Source organism: Hylobates moloch, unplaced genomic scaffold, assembly GCF_009828535.3.
Source record: "Hylobates moloch isolate HMO894 unplaced genomic scaffold, HMol_V3 SCAFFOLD_4, whole genome shotgun sequence".
NCBI lineage: Eukaryota > Metazoa > Chordata > Mammalia > Primates > Hylobatidae > Hylobates > Hylobates moloch.
In genome coordinates, this window is record NW_026652279.1 from 174,938,116 (window position 1) to 174,963,714 (window position 25,599).

The window sequence follows — 25,599 nt, forward strand, 5'->3', positions numbered from 1 at the left end:
AGTCAAAAATTTAAATGGTTTCCACATTTTTTAATCCCCATCTCTCCCCCTCGCTATATGGTAAAATATTTTATCTGGCAACCACATTTTCCTACTTTTAATCACACACATCATCAGAGCTTTTGATCAGCCTAACTAGTCTTCCTGCTCACTGAGTTGTGACGAAAGCCTGGTCTAGGCACTTTTACCACGGCCATGTTTTTGCTAAGATCCCTGCAGACTGTGAACTATGAAAACCAGCCCCTGGCCCCGCTTGTGGGTGCTGCGGAGCCGCGTGTGAACTGCTCCTAGGAAACCACGTCTCTGGGCGGGGTGGGTCTCGGGCCATGGATCCGCCTAAAAGCTTTTCTGCCAGTGACGCCCTTGGTCTCTGGATGTGTTCAAGCCTCAGTGATTTTACTCTCTGGTTTCTTGTGTGTGCTTGAGATTCTTGGGAAAAAGCGTGCTGCAGATGAAAAATACAACCTACATGAAAAAGAGAAAGGGAAAGCCATTTTAAAATAACTTCCACATAAGTTACTGTAATCTAAGTGCTGCTGCCTGTGTGTTCACAAAAAAATATCTGCAAGGGCCCGGAGCGGTGGCTCATGCCTGTAATCCCAGCACTTTGGGAGGCCGGGGTGGGCGGATCATTTGAGTCAGGAGTTAGAGACCAGCCTGGCCAACAAGGTGAAACCCCGTCTGTACTTTAAAAATACAAAAAAATTAGCCAGGCGTGGTGGCGCATGCCTGTAGGTCTCAGCTACTCAGGAGGCTGAGGCGGGAGACTCGCTTGAACCCGGGAGGCAGAGGCTGCAGTGAGCCGAGATCGTGCCACTGCACTCCACTCTGGGCGACAGAGCGAGACTGTCTCCAAAAAATAAAATAGAAAATTCAAATGCGAACCCGGCTCTCATAGCGCCCCGGCCACGGACAGCCTGGGGGAGTCGGATAAAAACGGTGCTGGGATGGGAGGGCGGCTTGTCCGCGAACTCCTCCCACCAGGCCCGGACCAACGCCGCCGGCGCCCCGCTTCCGGGGCCGCCCTAAACCGCGGCCGCCGCTCCCTGAGGGGCCGCCTGGCCCCGCGGAAAACCAGGCTGTGTGGCCGGAGGTCACCACCCCGACCTCGACCCCGACTCGTCCCGCAGCGACCTGACCCCTTCGTGGGCGGCCCCGAGCGTCGCGGCCCGAGGAAGGGCGGGGCTGGGGCGGACGAGCTCTCGCGAGGTTTGGTCGGGGGCTAACGGCTGCGGCTAGGCAGAGAGTGCGGGATGCGCTCGGAAAAGGAGGGGGCCGGAGGCCCTAGGGCGGCCGTTGCCGCGCGGGGCCCGAGCGGGAGGGAAAAGCTGTCGGCCCTAGAGGTGCAGTTCCACCGCGACTCGCAGCAGCAGGAGGCTGAGACGACGCCAACCTCGTCCTCCGGTTGCGGGGGCGGTGCGGGCAAACCTCGCGAGGAGAAGAAGACGGCCCTGAGCAAGGTGGGGACGGGGGCGGGGCCCAAACCGAGGAGGGGACGGCCCTGACTGGCGGGGGAGGGCCGGGGAGGCGGGGGGCGGCGGGGGGGCGGGGGAGGGGCGGGGGCGGGGGGGGGGGGCGGGGGGGGGCGGGGGCCGGGCCTCCCAGCGCGGTAAGCGGTGCCTTTTGAGCTCCATGTCCACGCTCCGCCGCGGTGGGAACGGCTGCGCGCTCCCCGCAGGTGGTCATCCGCCGCCTGCCCCCGGGCCTCACCAAGGAGCAGCTGGAGGAGCAGCTGCGCCCGCTGCCAGCACACGACTACTTCGAGTTCTTCGCCGCCGACCTGAGGTGAGGCCCGCCCCGAGGGGAGGTAGAGAGGGCGGAACCCGGAGCTCGGCGCCGCTGGCCGTTGCCTTACGTTCCTTACCCTGATTTCTCCTTTATGGGAGTCGTGTGAGCTTTTTGAATAAATACATTTCAGTAAAATGTGTCAGTCCCGTCAAAGAAAAATACCACCAACAAAGAAGCACAGATGTGGTTTACATTAAAAATGCGGATGGTTTTCAGACGGCTAACGCTTTGGAAAACGGGTGCCTTTGAAAGGACCAGCGTTGCCCGCCCGGCGCCTCCCGGGCTTCCCTGCTCGGCCGCGGACGGGGCGCTGTGGGGCCGGGAGGGCGCCGGCTCTTCCTGTGGCTTCCACGCCGGTGCCGCAGCCAGTGCGGCTTTAAATACCGGAGAGGGTCCCCAAGTCAGGAGAGTCTCTCGGCGCCACGGGTTCCTCTGGGAGTGCGCCCTGGCCTTGCCTTAGGGTTTCAGCCTCCTAGGACCGGTTCTGGGCAGTAGAGAAGGGACCTGAGTTGTGCCTCGTAAAGTTAACGTTTTGCGTTTGTTTTTGCTAAAGAATATCCAAGTTGTTACAATTAACTGAGATGATTTGGCACAAAAGTTTTACCTAAAGTAGTTTGTTGTGCCCAGAAAAGGAAAAAGAGGCTAAATTAATGGACTGTTGTATTTTTCACTAACCATTTTCACTGTTATCTCTTATTTCAGTCTTTATCCTCATGTCTACTCAAGAGCATACATTAATTTTAGGAATCCTGATGACATCCTTCTTTTTAGAGATCGTTTTGATGGATATATCTTCCTTGACAGCAAAGGTTGGATTATTGGTTTTTAAAAATCTATTATAATCTGTAGGTATACTAATGAAGTATTGCTAGAATATTCGTGCTTTTTTTTTATTATTATTTTTTGAGACAGGGTCTTGCTCTGTTGCCCAGGCCGGAGTGTAGCAGCCACAATCACGGCTCACTGCATCCTCACACTCCGGCTCAAGCGATCCTCCAGCCTCCCAGGTAGCAGGGACCACAGGCGTGTGCCACCATGATCGGCTTATTTAAAAAAAAAAAATTTGTAGAGACGGGGGTCTCACTGTGTTGCCCAGGCTGGTCTTGAACTCCTGGCTTCAAGTGATCCTCCCACCTCAGCCTCCCAAAGTGCTGGGATTACAGGCGTGAGCCACAGCATCTGGTCTATTTGTGCATTTTAGTTAAAAAGTTCTCAGGCTAAAATAAGATTATAAATTTTGATTATGTTACTGTAATTATGTGCAGATATTAAAAATTGAAATTATTTAATTATTTAAACCAAAAAAATTCCAGAAATTCTGTGTAATGGTGACAGCCTATTTATATATTATCATCAGAGAATGAAGGTTTTCATGAGCGAGTTTTTTGCATGAGAAAACTTGATCTTTTTAGGTTCTAAAACTAAATTATTTTACCTGTTTGATAGGAATTTTCCAAAATGTACACTGACTTCTGTCTTCCTAAACAGCACCCTTCATGACTGTACCATTTATGATAATGTCACCAGGAAGTCACTGACTGCTGTTAAACAGCTTTGCCTGCGGAGACAGCAGTCTTCAACTCTACTCTCAATAGTTCCCTTACCAGTACTTCTAGGGTTTTGCTTGCGTCTTTTTCCTTCTCTTCTCCTGTCAGGCTGTGTCTGCTGTCAAGTTTGTGTACCTTTTCACAGCAAGTTGTTTTCTGCCCTCCCCTTCCCAGCCACCCTCTTCCGACTCACGTGTTTTGACACTGATGAGTGTTTTCTTTTTCTCCAGTGAGGGGTAAGGACTAGAAAGATTGTTAAAAAATAAGCATTAGCCAAGCTAGTTCCTGTGACTGGAAGCCAATGTGATGCTTGAACTGACCTTTGTGTTCATTGCTCATTTATTCAGTAACTTACTCAGTTTCCCTTTTTCACTTAAAAAATATTGGTGGGCCAGGCACAGTGGCTCACGCCTATAATCCCAGCACTTTAGGAAGCCAAGGCGGGTGGATCACGAGGTCAGGAGTTCTAGACCAGCCTGACCCACAACATGAAACCCCGTCTCTACTAAAAATAACAAAAATTAGCCAGGCATGGTGGCAGGTGCCTGTAGTCCCAGCTGCTCGGAAGACTGAGACAGGAGAATTGCTTGAACCTGGGAGGTGGAGGTTGCAGTGAGCTGAGATCATGCCACTGCATCCCAGCCTGGGCGACGGAGCGAAAAAATATATATGTGTATGTACGTGTGTGTGTGTGTGTATATATATATGTAAAATATATGTAACACAGCCAGGTGTGATGGCTCACTCCTGTAATCCCAGCACTTTGGGAGGCCAAGGCGGGCAGATCACTTGAGGTCAGGGATTCGAGACCAGCTGTCCTACTATAAAAAAAAAAAAATTACCAGGCATCATGGTGGGTTGTAATCTAGAATCACTTGAACCCGGGAGGCAGAGGTTGCAGTGAGCCAAGATCGTGTCGCTACACTCTAGCCTTGGTGACAGAGTGAGACTCTGTCTCAAAAAAAAAAAAAGTCACAAAATTTATACCATACTGTTTTCCACATTGACTGCGCCATTTTAGGTTCCCACCAGTAGTGAGCAAGGGGCCAGTCGTCCTCGTTTCCGGTTATCTTTGTTGTTGTTGTTGTTTTGTGTTTTAGAGATGGGGTCTCACTATGTTGTCCAGGGTGGTGTCAAACTCCTGAGCTCAAGCAATTCCCCCCACATTGGCCTCCCAAAGTGCTGGGCTACAGGTGTGAGCCGCCGCCCTGCCGTTGTTTTTATAGTCTCTGGCCTAAGCCTGTGCTTTTGATGTCGTATGCAACCCATTGCCAAATCCATTGCCATGGAGCTTTTCCCCTGTGTTTTTTTCCAAGTGTTTTATGGTTTCAGGTCTTATATTTAGGTTTGATCCATTTCGAGTTACTTTTTGTATATGGTGTTAGGTAAGGGTCCAGCTTCATTCTTCTAGCTGTGGATATCCAGTTTTCCCAGCACCAGTTGTTGAAAAGACTTTCTTTTCCCCACTGAATGGTCTGGGCACCCTTTTCAAAAATCAGTTGACCAAATATTACAAAGGTTTATTTCTGGGCTCTCTGTTTTATTCCCTTGATGGATGTGTCTGTCTGCATGGCAGTACCACACTGATTACTTTCAGCTTTGGAATCAGGGAGTGTGTCATCTGCCATTGAATGAGTATCCACTGTGTGCTAGGCCATGTGGGTCGAGCGCTGACTTGGACGTCGTCCCTGCTGGTCCAGTGCCCTGCCGTCCCCCTGAGTCTTGACTTTATTCTGGATGGTGGAGGTTGGCACAAAAATGTTTCCCAATTAAAGGAGTTATAATTCAGCCATTATAACTCCATTATGACAAGACCATTATGACAGACCATTACTGACAAGTCCAAAAAAAATGACTCAGTGGGTTTAGTACCAAGGTAGCAGTGTTCCATTTGATGATTCAGCATATAGCAGGTTCTCTTAGTGAACATTTCTCTTTGTGTATTTGTTTTTCCCCCACATAGCAAGGAAATTAGTTTCTAATGACTTCCATTCTCTACTTTTATCAGAAGCAGATTTCACCTGGAATATTCTATAAACCCTTTGAAGCCCTCTATTTTAGCCATGGTGTCTTCTAAGCAAAGTAATTTTCTTGAACTTAAATAACAAATTGATAGTTGAATTAACCTTTTAAAATAAAATGTAAAGTGTAGCTAAGAAATCTGATTATTTAAAGGTATTCCAACAAATTATTTGGGATGGGGCTGGGGAGGTCAGGTTTATTGAGGTGTAACTTACATATGGTAAAAGTCACCCTTTTAAAGTGAACAATTTGATGAATTTTGAACAACTTCAGTTATGCAACCACCACAACATGATAGATTGTTTTAGTAAGTAATTGTTCTTACCATGAGTTCATCCTTGTTTAAGTCTGGAGTTTGCCATGTTAAGGTTGCAGGTGCTTGAAAGTGTAATAAAATTGTAGGTTTTTAAAAATCTTTTTTTAATCTCTTACTGGAAAGATGAATCATAGTTTAAATAGTAATAATACATTGTCGTTGTTACACTTACTCTTTAAGTAAGCTAGGTCATTATTTTCCAAAATGAATGTAGTAGAATTTCAGAATGGCTTCTGGAACATGTTTCCTGTTAAAAGGCCTAGAATATCCTGCAGTGGTAGAGTTTGCTCCGTTCCAGAAGATAGCCAAAAAGAAGCTGAGAAAAAAAGATGCCAAGACTGGAAGCATCGAAGATGGTGAGCCCTTTCCAAGTGCTACGTTATGAAGCTGCCAAATTAAGAACACTGAGCAAATGTCATTCTCTCGTAGTTGGGAAAGATTATATTTATTTTCTTTCTACTTTTTAATGTCTAGATCCAGAATATAAGAAGTTTTTAGAAACCTACTGTGTGGAGGAAGAGAAGACCAGTGCCAACCCTGAGACTCTGCTGGGGGAGATGGAGGCGAAGACAAGAGAGCTCATTGGTCTATTTTGCTCATTTCTTCTCTTTTCTTTATTGAGAGATTTACTCGTAGAGGATATATGTTTTTTCTGTTTTTCTTGATTGTGGTAACAAGTTGAAACTTGTTACAGGCTTGGCAGAAATGTAGAGTAATTTCCAGTTTTGACAAAAGAATGGCAAGATGGCAGCATGGGAAAATATTTCTGAGCGTTGGTTGATGGAGAGCACGTGATTTTTTTAGTTACGATCATTTTAAGTTATGATGCTTCCGAATGAGCAGTGGAGAAGACACATGAATGGTCTGTTCCTGAGTGTCAGGGAAGGCACGTTGTGTCTTAAAGTTGAAGTCAGTGGTCACAGACGGATGCCTCAGGAGCCCATAGGGATGAGATGTTTTGCTCGTGGTGAGGTCATCTTGCTGCTTCAACACAAATGCCAGGCTCCCTGAGCCAAGCCAATGTGTGGATAAGCCCAGCCAGAGCACAGAATCGAGTTTAAATCCAGCCTTCCACCCCATGCCCACAAGTGGTGTCCTTTAGAAATAGTTACTTCCCAGTAGCACCTGCATACTTCCCAGTAGCACTGACATGAAAATCAGGCAAACTTTGTCGTTTAGTCCCAGACACACCTGGTTGTGTTTCTCCTCTCTGTGAATCTCCTTTCCTCAAAGCCCCCGTTCTTCACCTCTCATCTCTCCCGCCCAGGCTGTGCCCTGCCCACCCATCAAGATGGATGTACTTTGGGAGGCCAGGATGGGCGGATCATAAGGTCAGGAGTTCGAGATCAGCCTGGCCGACATGGTGAAACCCCATCTGTACTAAAGATACGAAAAATTAGCAGGGCGTGGTGGTGCGCACCGTTCCAGCTACTGAGGAGGCTGAGGCAGGAGAATCGCTTGGACTCAGAAGGCGGAGGTTGCAGTGAGCCGAGATCGCACCACTGCACTCCAGCCTGGTGACAGAGCGAGACTCCATCTCAAAAAAACAAAATTGATGTGATGTGACAGCCACATTGTTGATCATTTATCTTCCTGCCTGTCTCCCACCACATAAACTCCCTTCTTGTTTTGTCTCCCCAGTGTAACTAGATTTTCATCTTCGCAGTTGCAGCACAGAAAAGTTCAGGAATTTAGTAAATTTGATTGAATTAATAAAAAAAGATCAGTGTTACTGAAATAGCCCATTCACTTTCTTCATTTGTCTAGTAATAAAGCTTTTTTTTTTCCCCACTCTGTTGCCCAGGCTGGAGTGCAGTGGCATAATCTCGGCTCACTGCAACCTCCGCCTTCCCAGTTCAGGCCATTCTTCTGCCTCAGCCTCCTGAGTAGCTGGGATTACAGGCACCTGCCATCATGCCCAGCTAATTTTTATATTTTTGTGGAGATGAGTTTCACCGTGTTGGCCAGGCTGGTCTTGAACTCCTGACCTCAGATGATCTGCCTTCCTCAGCCTCCCAAAGTACTGGGATTACAGGCGTGAGCCACCACGCCTAGCCATAATAAAGCTTTTGATCACTAAAGTAAACAAAATATGCTGAGGCTGCATGCTGCCTGGGCACTGACGCTGGGCCTCAGCATGGGGCCAAGTGGTAAACAGGTCACACAAGGCCTCTGCCTGCCATCGGGGATGACAGGTAGGAAGTAGGAGCAGGAATAGTCCAGCCAGGGCACCTCAGTTTGTAATCAGTGCCACTGATGTGACAAAGTGGAATATGGGAGGGAAAGAGGTTGGGAGACTCCCTCCAAGATAGTGGTGGAGCTGGAGCTGAGACTGGCTGCGGGAGGGAAAGAGGTCAGGAGATGAGCTGAGACTGGCGGTGCTGAGCAGTGGAGGAAGGAAGCGCCAGGGGCAGGGCCGGCTGCTGTCGCTTTTCACTGCAGGCGCAGAGTGCAGGCTTGTGGGGCTGGCACACAGGTGAGGGCAGCGTGGTTGGAGGTTCGGGGCACTGCAAGACGTTTAGATTCATTCCAGGGCAACTGGAAGCCACTGGGGGAGTGGCATGGTCTGATTATTTGTCCCCATCACTCTGGTGGTGTCACATGGGATAGACTGTGGATGCCAGGAGATGAGCGTGTGTTTTGGGGGTGGACTGGACAGGACCGACAGACAGATAGGGTGTGGGAGGTAAGGGGACAGGAAGAATTAAGACTCCAGTGCTTGGCTTGAACAGATGGGTGGATTGTGGCACCATTACACACAAGGGAACATGAAGGTAGGACAGTATTGGGGGCAAAGTCGAGATTTCACTTAAGAACTTGATAAATTGAAGAAGAGCTAGAAGAAGCAAATTAGACGTTAATTACAGGCCTCACCTCCCTGCCCCTCCCATTTCCATCTCACTTTGTTTTAAATGTCCCCTTGCATAGGATCGGTCACTTCAGGGCTGTTTTGAGACGTACCTTTTTGGGGCAGACACGTGGTTCCTGCTAGGGTGGGGAGAGGGGGGCATGTCCTGGCATCTGCCCGAGAGTCTGCTGCACAGCCAGTGCTTCACAAAAGTTGACTGAATGAGTGAATGAATGTGGCTTAGAATCCACCATCCCTGATGGGAGCGATTAATTCATTCCAGGACTTGGCTGTAGAGTCTTCCTTGTTTTTGTGATTGCTGTTTCTACGTATTAAAAATTGAAACTTGGCCGGGTGCGGTGGCTCACACCTGTAATCCCAGCACTTTAGGAGGCTGAGGCGGGCAGATCACGAGGTTAAGAGATCGAGACCATTCTGGCCAACATGGTGAAACCCCATCTTTACTAAAAATACAAAAATTAGCTGGGCGTGGTAGCATGCGCCTGTAGTCCCAGCTACTTGGGAGGCTGAGGCAGAAGAATCGCTTGAACTCGGCAGGTGGAGGTTACAGTGAGCCGAGACCACGCCACTGCACTCCAGCCTGGCGACAAAGTGAGACTCCGTCTCCAAAAAAGAAAAAAAAAAATTTTAGGCAATTCATGGCAGATTACCTTTTTCTTTTCTAAGCTTTTGGCCTCCAGTGGATTCTGCTGCACAGGTCTGAGAAGCAAGTGTTAAATGGAAATATTAATAAGCTCTTACTGGCAAGGACTCGAGTTGTTGAGTTAGTCTGGTGCATAGGCCTTTAGAGCAGACAGGCCTGGGTTCAGCTCTGAGACTTCTGTTTCCTCGTGTTCTGTTGCATGGTTGTGTGTATACTGTCTGATAAATAACATACTTCTATGATGTGTAGAACACTTTCTTATTCAGGTCTTACCTACTTTTCCCGTGAGCCCTGTGGGTGATAGGGCAAACGTTTTATAGGAAGAGGAAGGTGGGCAAGCGGAGTCTGGGGTCAGCCTCCTCACACATCCAGGTGGTCTCGCCCTGCTCCTGGCTGACAAGTCCAGGCCTTCCACAGAGCAGAGCAGAACCCTGGCTGATTTGAGATAATTTGCGCATTACAAAGAGCTGACCATTTACCTGAGCCAGTGTGCTGTACTCACTGTGAGACAGAGCTCATGGTCAGCCCAGGGACCCCTGGGGGGAGTGTTCTCTGTGGCAACTGTGTCTGCCACGAAATGTGGCGTTTGTACCCGCATCAGCTCTTCCCTACAACCACTGTGCCTGGGGCAGGGCTCCTGGGACAATCGGCTCTTCCCTACAACCACTGTCCCTGGGGAAGGGCTCCTGGGACAGGTGCCATTTCATCTATCATGTCAGGGTGTCAGGGGTCCTCAGTTCCAAGTGATGGATCCCTGGCCAGGGCTTCTCCTATGATTCCTGATTCATTCCTGGTCCTCAGAATTCCAGAGATGTTGTGTCAGTTTTCAGGTACGTCCAGGGATTCTTCCCAACCCTGTTTAGTCTGAGATCTTATAGACCCACAGAATAGACCCAGACCATCTTCCCCCTTCCCGTTTGTGTCCTTGTGTTGGTGGGATGTGGGGCCCGTCCACCTCAGCGCGAGTCCCTCTGAGGCAGGGCCTGTGGGCCTCCAGCTTGCCTGGGAACCCACATCCAGGCCAGATCTGAGTGAGAGGTTGGGCATGAAAGCGAAGGACCAAGATAGAGTCTGTAGAAATGTTCATTCCCTAGTAGTTGGTGCCTTTCTGAAATCAGCAGTGCCATATGCAGTCATTTTCTTTTTCTTTTTCTTTTTTTTTTTTTTTGAGACAGACTTTCGCTGTCGTTGCCCAGGCTGGAGTGCAGTGGCACAATCTCGGCTCACTGCAACCTCCACCTCCCATGTTCAAGCAGTTTTCCTGCCTCAGCCTCCCGAGTAGCTGGGATTATAGGCGTGCGCCATCATGCCTGGCTAATTTTGTATTTTTTCACTAGAGATGGGGTTTCCTCATGTTGGTCAAGCTGGTCTCGAACTCCCAACCTAAGGTGATCTGCCTGCCTTGGCCTCCCAAAGTGCTGGGACCACATGTGTGAGCCACCACGCCTGGCCCATGTGGAGTCATTTTCTAAACTGCAATCCAGAGTTGTATGTGTTATCATTGGGATTTTATGGAGTATATATTGTAAGACATTACAAGAATCCATGTTACTTAAAACCGTTGCTTGGAGAACGGAAAACGAAAAAGTTCTCAGAATATGCGATGTATCAAAGTAAATATATGTTATTTAATGATTTAAGGTACCTACAAAAATATCATCTTGTAATATTTTAAGTCTCCCTTAAGAATCAGGAATTAGATGTCTACTATGTATAAAATTGTTGATGCTTTCAAATTACTTGACCTGACAGTAATGGAATAAAACTCCCCTGGAGGCAGTGTGTAAATTTAAAAAGTAATGACATCATTCCCCTATTTATTTTAAAGATTACATTGAAAACAGGTATTTAAAATAAATCTTTCTTTAGGAGTTAAATACCATATTACAATTTTTGTGTTTTAGCTAGAAGAACCACACCTCTTTTGGAATATATTAAAAATAGAAAATTAGAAAAGCAGGTAGGTCTGGCCTTTACCTGATGAACACCCTCCCTGCTTCTGCCATTCTCATCCAGGCAGTTTATACACACGCTCTTCCATGTCTTTAGAGAATTCGAGAAGAGAAGCGAGAAGAACGGAGGAGGAGAGAGTTAGAAAAGAAACGTTTGCGGGAAGAGGAAAAAAGAAGAAGAAGAGAAGAAGAAAGATGCAAAAAAAAAGAGACAGATAAACAGAAGAAAATTGCAGAGAAAGAAATACGGATCAAGGTAATTCTGAGGAAACATTTCCTTTTTCCAAAAACAGTTCTGCTGTAGTAATTATACTTTTTACATATCTTAGTTCTTAGAATTTGGAAAACATTCTGAATTAACCTAATATTGTGTTGTTATTTTTTTCCATCTTTTCCATCTTTCTTTCCATCCTACAGCAGTGGTTTTCACAGTGCATCCTAAGCCCTGGGAGTCCTCAGGCTGCTGTTGGGCACCTGTCCTCCTGGGTGTGCAGTGGGGAGCACACCCCACAGGAGCCCCACGCTGGCACACGTTGGGCTGCTGCTGACACTCTTTTTTTTTTTTTTAACTTTCCAGCTTTCATTGTCGGCTCAAGGCGTACACGTGCAGGTGTGTTAACATTTTCATTGTCGGCTCAAGGCATACACGTGCAGGTGTATCACGTGTTCATTGTCGGCTCAAGGCGTACACGTGCAGGTGTCACGTGTTCATTGTCGGCTCAAGGCGTACACGTGCAGGTGTGTCACGTGTTCATTGTCGGCGCAAGGCGTACACGTGCAGGTGTCACGTGTTCATTGTCGGCTCAAGGCGTACACGTGCAGGTGTGTCACGTGTTCATTGTCGGCTCAAGGTGTGCAGGTGTGTCACGTGTTCATTTTCGGCTCAAGGCGTGCAGGTGTGTCACGTGTTCATTTTCGGCTCAAGGCATGCAGGTGTGTCACGTGTTCATTTTTGGGTCAAGGCATGCAGGTGTGTCACGTGTTCATTTTCGGCTCAAGGCGTGCATGTGCAGGTGTGTCACGTGTTCATTGTCGGCTCAAGGCGTACACGTGCAGGTGTGTCACATGTTCATTGTCAGCTCAAGGTGTGCAGGTGTGTCACGTGTTCATTTTTGGCTCAAGGCATGCAGGTGTGTCACGTGTTCATTTTCGGCTCAAGGCGTACATGTGCAGGTGTGTCACATGGGTAAATCAAGTGTCACTGGGGTTTGGTGTGCAGATAATTTTGTTGCCCAGATAATCAGCATAGTTAGTACCTGATGTTTTTCAGTCTTCACCCTCCTCCCATTCTCCACCCTCTACATTTTCCTTTAAAAAAAAGTTTTCCTCCCAGCATTTTGGGAGGCTGAGGCGGGCAGATCACGAGGTCAGGAGTTCAAGATCACCCTGACCAACATGGTGAAACCCTGTCTCTACTAAAAATAAAAAAATTAGCCAGATGTGGTGGCGGACGCCTTAATCCCAGCTACTTAGGAGGCTGAGGCAGGAGAATCGCTTGAACCCAGGAAGCAGAGGTTGCAGTGAGCCGAGATCGCGCCATTGCACTCCAGCCTGGGCGACAGAGCAAGACTCCGTCTAAAAATATATATATATATATATTTCCTGGCCGGGTGGGGTGGCTTACACCTATAATCTCAGCACTTTGGGAGACCGAGGCACGTGGATTACTTGAGGTCAGGAGTTTGAGACCAGCCTGGCCAATATGGGGAAACCCCATCTCTACTTAAAACACAAAAATGAGCCGGACGTGGTGGCACGTGCCTGGAATCCCAGCTACTCAGGAGGCTGAGGCAGGAGAATCGCTTGAACCCAGGAGGCGGAGGTTGCAGCGAGCCGGGATCGCGCCACTGCACTCCAGCCTGGGCGACAGAGCGAGACTCTGTCTCAAAAAAGAAAAGTTTTCCTGATTAAAAAATACACATTTGAAAACCACTGGTTTTGCCTTTCTGTGTGAAGCCTGACTCAGAACCGGGTTTTATCATTTCTTTTGTGGTAGCACTAATGAGTTTCTGTATTTCTTGCTGAGTTTTTTCTGTGACTGATACATTCATTTATGAGGGTGGTTTAATACATAGAGGGAATTTTTCTCTGCGTGAAATGTGTTGGCCAGAATTGGGACCAGCCATTACCTCCTCAGTACTAAAGCTAGATTTGAACCTAAGGTATCACTCATTACTTATTATTTATTGAATACCTTATATTCAATAAAATTGTATAATATGAGGAAAAAAATGAAATGTCAGGACTTGGGGAAAGAAGATAGGTTTGGAAACGGTGGGGAAGAGATCATTGAACCATAGATTTGTTTCTGATACAGTCAGCAGTCAAAAATAGAAAAGTTTCCTGGGTATGATGGCTCATTCCTGTGATCTCAGGACTTTGGGAGACCAGAGCGGGTGGATTGCTCTAGCCCAGGAGGTCAAGACCAGCCTGGGCAACAGAGAGAGACCCTGTTTCTGTTTTTTGTAGAGATGGGGGTCCCACTATATTGCCCAGGCTGGTCTCGTACTCTTGGACTCAAGTGATCTTCCTGCCTCACCCTCCCAAAGTTTGGGGTTTACAGGCGTGAGCCACCATACCTGGCCTGGTTTAGCTTTTAATAAGCATCTGTGCTCAGTATGGGGGTCTTTCACTTCTAAATCATGTGGAAAATTGAAATTCTTTTAATGCCTGAAAAATGGAATCTGTGGAGAAATGCAAAAGAAGGTGTATCAACAGCTTAAAGAAAGACAGATGGCTCATGGCTATTTTGCTATTTTTTGTTTGGTTTTGGTGGGGGAGTTTGAGACAGAGTCTCACTCTGTCTCCCAGGCTGGAGTGCAGTGGCACAATCACAGCTCACTGCAGCCTCTACCTCCCAGGCTCAAGTGATCCTCCCACCTCAGCCTCCCATTACAGGGGTGCACCATCGTACCTGAATAGCTAATTGAAAAAAAATCTGTAGAAGTGGGGGTCTCACTGTGTTGTCCAGGCTGGTCTTGAACTCCTGGGCTCAAGCGATCTTCCCACTGCTGGGATTAGAGGCATGAGCCACCATGCGTAGCACTCATGGCTATTCTTAATAAAGAGAAATATGGTTTGGGAGGCCGAGGTGGGCGTATCACGAGGTCAGGAGATCGAGACCATCCTGGCTAACACGGTGAAACCCCTTGTCTACTAAAAATACAAAAAAATAGCCGGGCGTGGTGGCACATGCCTGTAGTCCCAGCTATTCGGGAGGCTGAGGCAGGAGAATCGCTTGAACCTGGGAGGCAGAGGTTGCAGTGAGCTGAGATCATGCCACTGCACTCCAGCCTGGGCGACAGAGCGAGACTCCATCTCAAAAAGGCTGGACGCGGTGGCTCACACCTGTAATCCTAGCACTTTGGGAGGCTGAGGCGGACGGATCATGAGGTCAGGAGATCGAGACCATCCTGGCTAACACGGTGAAACCCTATCTCTACTACAAATACAAAAAATTATCCGGGCGTGGTGGCAGGAGCCTGTAGTCCCAGCTACTTGGAAGGCTGAGGCAGGAGAATGGCGTGAACCTGGGAGGCGGAGCTTGCAGTGAGCCAAGATTGTGCCACTGCACTCCAGCCTGGGCGACAGAGCAAGACTCCATCTCAAAAAAAAAAAAAAAAGAAAAAAAGAAATATGGCACACAATAGCTCAGCTGTTTAATGGTTCTCTGAGGATGCTAAGCAGAGAGCTTATGTGTGGCCACATGGGTGAACACACACAGGCGAGGGCTGGGAGGGAGCACAGCTGCCCATGCGCTCCGCTTGGCCTCTGGAAGCCTTGCAGGCGTGGCAGAGCTGGCCTGCTCCCCAGCTCGTCTGCAGCGGCTCTGGCCTGCTGGCTTCTCCTGAATGCACCAGTGGATTCCACCTAAGGCGTCCGCACGTTTCCCTCCACAGGGACTTCCCCAGACGTGCCCATGGCTCCTTCTTGGCATCTGATCTTAGTTCCCGTCTTGGCTCTGCAGAGAGCCCTCCTGGACCCTCCTCTTCCTGCGTCTCTGATGCTTTACTCTGCCTTCGTGTGTGTTCGTAGCCTTTGATGCTACCTGAGGTTATCTTATTCCTTTGTTTCCTTTTTCATATTTTTGCCACTGTTCACAGCATTCCCCCTTGACCACCGTTGCCTCAGGTGGCACATCGGGCGCGAGTTCCTTCAAGGCAGGGGCACCTCTTGTCTCATTCACAGCCATTCCCTAGTGCCTAGCACAGGGTTCTTAGTCCCTGGTTCCTGCACACAGCTCCTCAGACCTCGGGAATCTGCAGTAATATGAGTGTCTTATATGCCAGTGAGAGGACTAGGGGCTGGGGTCCCCAGGCAGCTTCAGGATGGGGACTAGTTGCCAGAAAGACCAAGGCAGGACTAGAGGGTTGGGACTTTCAGTCCCACTCTAGCCTCCGAGAGGGCAGAGGGCCTAGAGAGGGGTCACCGGTGGCCAGTGACTTCATCAGTCACACCTACATCGTGAAACCTTAACAATGGCTAAAGACAGGGCTTCTGGGGGCCGGGCACTGTGGCTCACACCTGGAATCCCAGCACTTCGGGAGGCCGAGGCGGGTGGATCCCGAGGTCAGGAGTTGGAGACCAGCCTGGCTAATATGGTGAAACCCCATCTCTACTAAAAATACAAAAATTAGCCGGGTGTGGTGGCGCATGCCTGTAGTCCCAGTTACTCAGGAGGCTGAGGCAGAAGAATCGCTTGAACCCAGGAGGCGAAGGTGCAGTGAGCCGAGATTGCGTCATTGCAGTCTAGCTTGGGTGACAGAGCAAGACTCCATCTCAAAAAAAAAAAAAAAAAAAAAGACGGGGCTTCCGGGTTGGTGAGCACATCAAGGTGCTGACTGCACCATACCCCAACCCACCTCGTGCGTTTTTTCCGTTTGTCTGTTCCTGGGTCGTACCCTTTATGATAAGCCAGTAATCGAGAAGACGGTGCCTTTCTGAGTTCTGTGAGCCATTTCAGCAACTTACCAAATCTGAGGAGAGGCCATCGGGAACCCCTGAATTTATTGCTGATTGGTCAGAAGTACCGGTGACACACTGGGACTTGGAACTGTCATCTGAAAGGGGGGCAGTCTTGTGGGACCGAGCCCTTGGCTTGTGGGTTCTGGTGCTAACTCCGATGGTCTCAAAGTTGAGTTGAATGTGGAGCACGCAGCTGGTGTCGGAGAGGTGGTTTTGAAAAAGACGTGCTGTCAGAAATGTTGTAAGACAGTTCCTAGGCACACAGAATATTTGTTGAATGGGTGGATGGAGATTTGCACTTCCCTATGGCTCACATTTATTACAGACTTACTACTGTTGCAATTTTTATAAAAGATGGACAGTTACTGGAAAGGAAATGTTTAAGTTCCCAGATTCCACATAGGCAGAATAAGAGGATGTTCACAGCTGACACGGGGCCCACGCTTAATGAGAAGCGGCTTCCAGTGCTCCACCTTGCATGATGCGTTGTGTTCCCAAGTGAACGCGTGTGATTGAATGCATCTGTGTATGGTCTTGCTATGCTGCAATTATGACTGAGAACAGGATTCTCAGATGTACACCTTCCATTTCTGTTCTACAAATGATCTGTCTGTGGTGCTTCCATTTCTTTTTTTTTTTTTTTTCTCCCTTTTCTCAAGTTAGCTGAGGTTCTTTAGTTTCAAAAACTATACGGAGAGCAGGGAGAAAGGCCCAGAGGCATACAGGGCAGATGAAATATGTCGTGGCGACTTGTTCATTAGTTCTGTTTCGGGAAAGAGAATAATCAGTGTTTTGAAAACTATAAACTATTCTAAAAATCATCAATAGGAAGCAGCCTTTTAAAAATTTTTTTTCCTTATTACAAAACTAATACTTGTCTATTTCAGGAAAACTAGACCCTATAGATGAAAGGAAATAAAGTCATTTCAATTCTGCCATCTAGAAGTAATCACTATTGGCCAGGCACGGTGGCTCATGCCTGTAATCCCAGCACTTTGGGAGGCCAATGCTGGGGGATCACAAGGTCAGGAATTCAAGACCAGCCTGGCCAACATGGTGAAATCCCATCTGTACTAAAAATACAAAAATTAGCCAGGCACGGTGGCAGGAGCCTGTAATCCCAGCTACTTGGGAGGCTGAGGCAGGAGAATTGCTTGAACCAAGGCGGCAGAGGTTGCAGTTAGCTGAGATCAAGCCACTGTACCCCAGCCTGGGTGACAGAGTGAGATGTCGTCTCAAAAAAAACAACAAACAAAAACTACAAAAATTAGCCAGGTGTGGTGGCACGCCCCTGTAGTCCTGCCTACTTGGGAGGCTGAGGCAGTAGAATCGCTTGAACCCAGGAGACGGAGGTTGCAGTGAGCCAAGATTGCGCCACTGCACTCTAACCTGGACGACAGAGCGAGACTCCATCTCAAAAAAGGAAAGAATCACTATTAACACAGTGCTGCAGAACCCTTTAGATGGTGGTGTGTGTGTGAACATAAACAGAAGTGGGGGCTGGGCACAGTGGCTCACGCCCATAATCCCAGCACTTTGGGAGGCCAGGGTGGGTGGATTGCCTGAGGTCAGGAGTTTGAGATCAGCCTGGCCAACATACTGAAACCCCGTCTCTACTAAAAAAAAAAAAAAATAGACGGGCATGGTGGCGCATGCCTGTCGTCCCAGCTACTCAGGAGGTAGAGGCAGGAGAATCACTTGAACCCTGGAGGCGGAGGCTGCAGTGAGCCAGGAGTGCGCCACAGCACTCCAGCCTGGGCGACAGAGCAAGACTCTGTCTCAAAAAAAAAAAAAAAAGTATAAGTGAGATTTTGGTGCATGTTCTGTTTTTTAGCCCTTTATTCATTACATGAACATCTTTGCATCACATTAACCTACCTTACTTTTCATGACTAAAAAATATTTCATTCACTGAATGTTCCACCACGTATTAAACCAAAAACCTCATTTTTGGACCTTTAGCTTTAATTCTTTGCTGTGCAAACATTTGGCTTCAATATTGGGGTATATTTGTAATTATTTATTTAACAGCTTCTTTTAAAGTGTGCTCTTGAGGTGATATTTTACTAACATTGTAATTTCTCAGCTTCTTAAGAAACCAGAAAAGGGAGAGGAACCAACCACAGAGAAACCAAAAGAAAGAGGAGAGGAGATTGATACTGGAAGTGGCAAGCAGGAATCCTGTGCCCCCGGTGCAGTCGTAAAAGCCAGGCCTGTGGAAGGCTCGCTGGAGGAGCCCCAGGAGACGTGAGCGTGCTTTCATTGTTATGACCACGTCAGCTCCCAGTCATGGTGATGTAGGCTTTGTCAATACGAGTATGCCTGTTTCACACTGTTCTTGGAATCCAGGACTTTCCAGGGTGTGCGGGTACACTTAGCCTTCATTTCCCATCAGCATGGCAGGAACTTAGTGAACTCGTCTCGTCTGCAGTCTCAAGTCTGTCTTCAGGTCGGGGAATTTCTTCCTGTTGTTTATTTTGCTTTTGCCTCCATGTCTTCCTTTTACTCTTGAGCCGCCCCCTGGATTCCTGCTGTTGCATGTCAGGTCCTCAGGATCTGTCTTCCCAGTCTTTTTGTTTTTTGTTTTGTTTTGTTTTTTAATTTTTTTCTGTGTTTGTGATATCTTGCCCTTTGCTCTTTTATCCCCCTTGCAATTTATCTACAGAATTGCATATTTGGGAACCCCCTCTTTTAGGGCTGGCAGATCTTTTGTGATAGAGAAACAGAATTTTAAGTGCTGCGATCCTTTGGTTGAAGCTGTCCCTGGCTCCTCTGGCTGTGGATCTTGACCAGCAGCTTTGGCTGTGCACTGTGGGTCCTCCCTTTTTATTTTCCTTTGCTGCATATGACAGTGCAGCTCTGTGGAGGGAACAGCTTTGTGGAGGGAGCTCATGTGCGAAAGGGACAGACACAGCAGTATCTGTCCGGTGGGCCAGAGAGACCAGCCAGATGCCAGTCAGGAGGGATCCTGTCCCTGTTGCTCCTGGCATCCACCATCCTCAGGGCCCCAGGCACCTGGGCTTACCTTCCCCTCCGGGACTGTGCCCACTCACCGCATCTCACCACCCACAGTCTCCTGGTGCCCAGGACCACTTAGCTCACAGGGGATGGTGGACGTGGATTTTAGGTGGGAAGACTAATGGGATTAGGCTGCCAGCTTCCCAGAGTCACAGTCATAGGTGTGATTTCTCACTGCCTTTCGTTCACAGTTGATGAAGTATTTTTTCTACTTGGGAGTTTTGGTTTATTGCTTTGTTTATAAAATTTATATATGATTATCAAATCCATGATTGTGAAGCACTGTGATTATGTTACAGGTGTTGTTACTGTGACTGTTCATGACACAGCAGTGCCTACTGCCACGTGTGTGGTGTGAATTCATACCTGATTACAGATCCTTGTGGTCCCCACCAGCCCTGCCAATGAGCAAAGCAGCCATTTATTTACTATTCATTTAATATTCTGATACATGCATAAAGATAATTAATCTGCCATTATTAAATGTCAGTTAATTTGACTCTGCACATCATGATGGACCTGGGCTCCCAGGACAGCCACTGGACCACTTTAGTCTCAGTCACTTTATCTGTAGAAAAGGTTTATTTTTTTATTTTATTTATTTTATTTTATTTTATATATTTATTTTATTTTATTTTTATCTTTATTTTTATTTTATTTTTGAGACAAAGTCTCACCCTGTCGCCCAGGCTGGAGTGCAGTGGCACGATCTCGGCTCACTGCAACCTCCGCCTCCCAGGTTTAAGCAATTCTCCTGCTTCAGCCTCCCGAGTAGCTGGGATTACAGGCACCCGCCACCACGCCCGGCTAATTTTTTTTTTGTTTGTTTTTTTGAAATGGAGTTTTCCTCTTGTTGCCCAGGTTGGAGTGCAATGGTGCGATCTCAGCTTACCACAACCTCTGCCTCCTGGGTTTATGCAGTTCTCCTGCTTCAGCCTCCCGAGTAGCTGGGATTACAGGCACGCCCCTCCATGCCTGGCTAATTTTGTGTTTTGAGACAGGGTTTCTCCATGTTGGTCAGGCTGGTCTCGAACTCCTGATTTTAGGAGATCCGCCTGCCTTGGTCTCCCAAAGTCCTGGGATTACAGGCGTGAGCCACTGTGCCTGGCATAATTTTTGTATTTTTAGTAGAGACAGGATTTCATCATGTTGGCCAGGCTGCGCTCAACCTCCTGACCTCAAATGATCTGCCTGCCCCTGGCCTCCCAGAGTGCTGGGATTACAGGCACATGCTACCACCTGGCTAATTTTTGCATTTTCAGTAGAGAGGGGGTTTCACCATTTAGACCAGGCTGATCTCCAACTCCTGACCTCAGGTGATCCCACCCACCTTGGCCTCCCAAAGTGCTGGGATTACAGGCGTGAGACACCACACCTGGTCAAAAGAAGGTATTTACTTTGGAGGGTTATTGAGAATTAGAAAATATGTATAAAAAGTACCTGAGCATGGCCAGGCGCAGTGGCTCACACCTGTAATCCCAGCACTTTGGGAGGCTGAGGCGGGCGGATCATGAGGTCAGGAGATCAAGACCATCCTGGCTAACACAGTGAAACCCCGTCTCTACTAAAAATACAAAAAAAATTAGCCGGGCGTGGTGGCGGACGCCTGTAGTCCCAGGTACTCAGGAGGCTGAGGCAGGAAAATGGCGTGAACCCAGGAGGCGGAGCTTTCAGTGAGCCGAGATCGCACCATTGCACTCCAGCCTGGGTGACAGAGCGAGACTCCGTCTCAGAAAAAAAAAAAAAAAAAAGTACCTTAGCGTAGGGCGTATTGCCTGTCACTCAACTGAAATGACAAATATTATTACTATGATTTATTCCTCTTTGTAGTGGTTTTTATCAATGCCTGCTGTGTGCCCGTCACAGTGCAGCCTCAGCAGTGCAGTGCTGAGCACTTCGCATAGGTCCCTGTTGTCTGGGAACCTGCGGTGTAGAAAGGAGGGTGGGCAGCCAACTGGAGGTTTACTGCAGTTGCTGATCATTTGTGTTGAATCATAGGTCACACAGCGGCAGTGATAAAGAGCACAGGGATGTGGAGAGATCTCAAGAACAAGAATCTGGAGCACAAAGACACCATGTGGATGACGGCAGGAGGCACAGAGCTCACCACGAGCCTGACTGGCTTTCCAGAAGGAGTGAGGATGAGCAGAGATGGGGGAAAGGACCTGGCCAAGACAGAGGGAAGAAGGGGAGCCAGGACAGCGGGGCTCCGGGGGAGGCCATGGAGAGACTGGGAAGAGCGCAGAGGTGTGACGACAGTCCGGCACCCAGAAAAGAGCGACTGGCAAACAAGGTTCTTATTAAACCCAAAAAGAAAAATGTGTCTGGCTGTCTTAAGGTCCAGGCTGCACGCTGACCATGTCAGCCCCACTTGGCCTTGTGTCTTGGGGAACGCAGTGCTTTGAGCATTTTCAAGAGCAGTTACCCCTGAAAGTCAGATCCTAGAGTGAGACTAGTCATCATCTTTTCTCAGAGAATCAAATTATTTTTCACCAGGAAAAAGATTTTATTTAGTATAAAACTAGCACGTTTATATGATTCACTTGAGAATAAGATTATTAAATTTACCCTTGAGACAGGAAGGAAAGTTTTAATGATATTTCCTGGAGGCTTCTTCCACATTATTAACAACATTCTGATTATTAGTGAATATTTCCATGGCTCACAAACACCTGTAAGTTAGTTCTGCACAGACGGTGAGCACAGGACTGTGGTTACCCCCTTAGCCAAGCAAACAGCTTTTTTTTTTTTTTAGAAGCTAATTTTTGTTCAGATTGCATTTTCCCAGCGCAGCACTACAGATGGCATCACCTTTCTGACAGCACCAGGCCCCAGCCCGGCCTCCCAGCAAACTGAGGGCTGCCTAGGGTTCCGGTTCCCACTCACCTCCCTCCCCATGTCTAACCCCTGGCAGCCATTGTCTGTTCTCTGCTTCTGTGATTTTGTCATTTCAAGAATGCTTGATAAATGGAAACACACAGTATGTGAGCTTTGAGAGTGGCTTTCTTCACTCAGCCTAATTCTTTTCAGATCCTTCCAGGTTGTTGTGTGTATGAACGATGTTCACTTTGAAAATGTTTCAGTGTAGCTGGGCGTGGTGGCTCACGCTTATAATTCCAGCACTTTGGGAGGCCGAGGCGGGTGGATCATCTGAGGTCAGGAGTTTGAGACCAGCCTGGCCAACATGGCGAAACCCCGTCTCTACTAAAAATACAAAAAATAGCTGGGCGTGGTGGCGCGCCTGTAATCCCAGCTACTCAGGAGGCTGAGGCAGGAGAATTGCTTGAACCTGGGAGGCGGAGGTAGCAGCCAAGATGATGCCATTGTACTCCAGCCTAGGCAACAAAAGCAAAATTACGTCTAAAAAAAAAAAAGTTCAGTGAAGTCGAGGCTGAAAGCCAGAGGAGAGCCTTCTTGTCTTCACCCTTGAATGAACACCTCTAGAACACTCCACAGTTTTCTGGGGTTGCCTGGACCTCGGGATGCACAAAGTACAGCCATGGGTCTTTTTGATAGGGAGTTGCTCATAGGAGTCCTCAGTCTTCAGTTACCTTATTTTAGCAGGTGGCGAATGGCCCGGTGTTCCCCCCGACCTGAGGTGGGGGAGCATTTGCTCCTCTGTTTAGCCTCACAGTGCTGTGGTGGGAATGAGGCGCTGTGTGCAGGAGCTACTTTCCCGGGAGCCTGGCATTTGTCATGTACTTCTGAGGTCAGGTTCCATGCTCCATCTGTGTATACAGGTATTGCCCTGGTAAGAAGCAGAATTGTCGGCCCTGTGCAGTGGCTCATGCCTATAATGCCAGCACTTTGGGAGGCCAAGGCGGGTGGAACACCTGAGGTCAGGAGTTTGACACCAGCCTGGCCAACATGGTGAAACCCCATCTCTACTGAAAATACAAAAATTAACCGGGCATGTTGACACATGCGTGTAATCCCAGCTACTCAGGAGGCTGAGGCAGAAGCATCACTTGAACCCAGGAGGCAGAGGTTGCAGTGAGCCCAGATTGAGCCATTGCACTCCAGCCTAGGCAACAAGAGTGTAACTTTGTCTCAGAAAAAAAAAACAAACAGAGCTGTGCATACTGGCTCCAGGCAGCCTGTCTCTGCGCCACAGGAGTATTCAGGTCCGGGGCCTGCTGAGCCTGTTCCCACCCCTCCCATTGGTCAGGTTCATACCAAGGAAAAGAAAATTAAGTTAAACTCCCTGGTGGTAACCAGATGTGGGCTTCCACACACAATCCAGGAGGAGGTAAAGGTGAGCTGGTGAATCCTGGAGAAGGAGTGCATGAGATGTGCCCACATGGTCGTCCTTGCAGCCCACACTTGGGCTCCTGGTGGCTGTTGGAGGCTAAGGCTGCAGCTCTGCAGGGAGAATAGGCGGGAGCGGGAGGCGCGTGGAGCGGGAGGCTCGTGGAAGCTGGAAGCCGCCTTCCTCTGCTACCCCTTTAGTGCTGGGGCAGGGCTCGTGGCCCCATCAGGGAGGAATTGTGCTGCTGTCGCTGCTGACACTGGCCTTCAGGGCCACTCTATGCTTCCCTGGCTGTTGCCTGCTTCAGGCCCTGAACAGCTGCCCTTCATGGACTTCATGGGTCATTTTTATTGCTTCGCCTCCAGGAGTTTAATAAAATGATGGGGTGATGTTTTCTAAAAAGGGACCAGTTCAGTTTCCCTGCTGGTAGATGCTAGGCAGGGATAAGCCCCGTGGAAATTGCTTACTACTCAACGTTAGTAAGTTTTAGTTGGCAGATCTGAAACCACCTCTGAGGGTCCACGTCTCATTTTGTTCACTTCCCAACTCAGAGGGGGACGCCATGATTGTACCGTTCCCACAGATCACATGTTCTTGTTTGAGCAATAACATTTGCCGAGATAACCAGCGTTTACATGGCTTTTTAAATTGCCTTAGAATGTCTGGTTTCTGAGATAGTGCTGTGAAAAAAGGGCTGATTTTTAGCTGCCTGGTTGATTTTCTTTGGACAATTCATATCATCGAGTTCTAGAAATACAGGGAGCTATGGACCCTTCTGTGTTGCCACCTCTTTTAAGAGTAACATGCCCTCTTATCCTGGCAGGACCGGCCAGCCTTGCAGCTGTATGATCCAGGAGCTCGCTTCCGAGCGCGAGAGTGTGGCGGAAGCAGGAGGATCTGCAAGGCAGAAGGTTCGGGGACTGGCCCTGAGAAGAGGGAAGAGGCAGAGTGAGTCACTGCATGCACCTGGCCTCCATGGATGAGCGAGGGCATCCCAGAAATGTGTGAATGACCCCCGAGTGTGACTGGGAAGGAGAACTTAACTCCTTACCAGGAAACTGGAAGCTAAAAATACAGAGGGTGACAGAGAAACACGCAGAAACCATTCTAAAGAAAGTAGTGATCTTGTATTAAATTGAGCAGAATTCTCACAGATTTTACCATTCTTGTTATAAACTAGTATTTGTTGTTTAGCCAAAACAGAAAATGATTTCCACTGGACAGTAGAAAAGTATGTGTAAAATAGGGAAGAAAGTTAGTATTGGATTAGTGTGAGTCCTGAAGCACTTTCAGTGCTGTGAGAATGACATCCACTTTGGGTTTCATTCGTTTGTAAGCAGAGGAGCTGTCAGTCACTCGTGCTTCTCGGTGGCCTCTGAGCCATGGCATCGAGTAAAGGGCAGTTCTTGTTTGTTACAACCTTTGTGAGTCAGCCATGCCTGCAAAGTGTGCTGTGTTTTAGTCCTGGTAGGAATATTTATCAGAGTTCACACTGTATAAAACCCAACAGCTTCAACTACTGCCCTTTCAACATTTTTGCCACTGACCGGATAAAAACGGTTTCAGTCTTTGGATGGATGTGTTTGTGGTTTGTAACAGTTACAGTTTAAACCATGGTTTAAGAATTTGCCCAAATAACAGAAATTTTGTTCGGGAAGGATAAACTAGGTACCACATAGAGCCTGTCTTTGAGTTTTAGATACTTTATTTGTAAATAACTTGAAGTAGCTTCTGAAACCGTGCATTCTGTAGTCTCTTCCTTTCAGTGAAATTGTTAAATGTTAATGTATTTTTGGCACTGCGATTTTAACCATTTATTAAATAAAAATTTCGTTAAAGAAGTACTGAAATATTCTTTGAATCTGTGTCAGGGAAATTCTGATTTGTTAGTTCAAATGCCTGAGAGCATAATCATACAGATGTTCTCTTTCCTTGGTTTGGATGACACTGAGCAGCTGTCAAAAACATGCAAAAATTCCAAAAGGTAAGGCCTTAAAATATTTTACTGGTAAATATTACACAGACTTTCAAAAGGACAGAGAATGACTTAGAAAATCTTTTTTTTTTTTTTCTCAGAGATGGAGTCTCGCTCTGTCACCCACGCTGGAGTGCAGTGGCGTGATCTCAGCTCACCGAAACTCACGCCTCCTGGGTTCAAGCAATTCTCCTACCTCAGCTTCCAGAGTAGCTGGGATTACAGGTGTGCGCCACCACACCTGGCTAATTTTTC

The 25,599-nt window shown here is 47.9% G+C and overlaps 1 protein-coding gene and 1 long non-coding RNA gene across 7 annotated transcripts; one reads left to right on the top strand and one right to left on the bottom strand.

The window, feature by feature from the left end:
- Positions 1-82: 82 nt before the first annotated feature.
- On the bottom strand, positions 83-1,278 carry LOC131383344 (uncharacterized). Its single transcript, XR_009213340.1, has 2 exons — positions 1,140-1,278; positions 83-465 (listed from the first exon to the last, which is right to left on the bottom strand). It is a non-coding gene; the product is annotated as an uncharacterized LOC131383344 (long non-coding RNA).
- Positions 1,021-25,210, top strand: UPF3A (UPF3A regulator of nonsense mediated mRNA decay). 6 transcript variants are annotated; one of them, XM_032151438.2, is made up of 11 exons: positions 1,057-1,460; positions 1,679-1,785; positions 2,491-2,597; positions 5,931-6,029; positions 6,148-6,258; positions 11,090-11,145; positions 11,235-11,393; positions 11,715-11,747; positions 18,189-18,349; positions 21,119-21,413; positions 24,193-25,210. In XM_032151438.2, exons 1-11 carry the CDS (start codon positions 1,254-1,256, stop codon positions 24,319-24,321), a joined length of 1,464 nt encoding a protein of 487 aa, XP_032007329.1. In that variant the 5' UTR covers positions 1,057-1,253; the 3' UTR covers positions 24,322-25,210. The 6 variants fall into 6 exon arrangements, with proteins under 6 accessions (XP_058294112.1, XP_032007333.1, XP_032007329.1 ...); XM_032151440.2 differs by lacking the exon at positions 5,931-6,029 and having other exon boundaries at positions 1,058-1,460; XM_032151439.2 differs by lacking the exon at positions 11,715-11,747 and having other exon boundaries at positions 1,070-1,460.
- Positions 25,211-25,599: the final 389 nt, after the last annotated feature.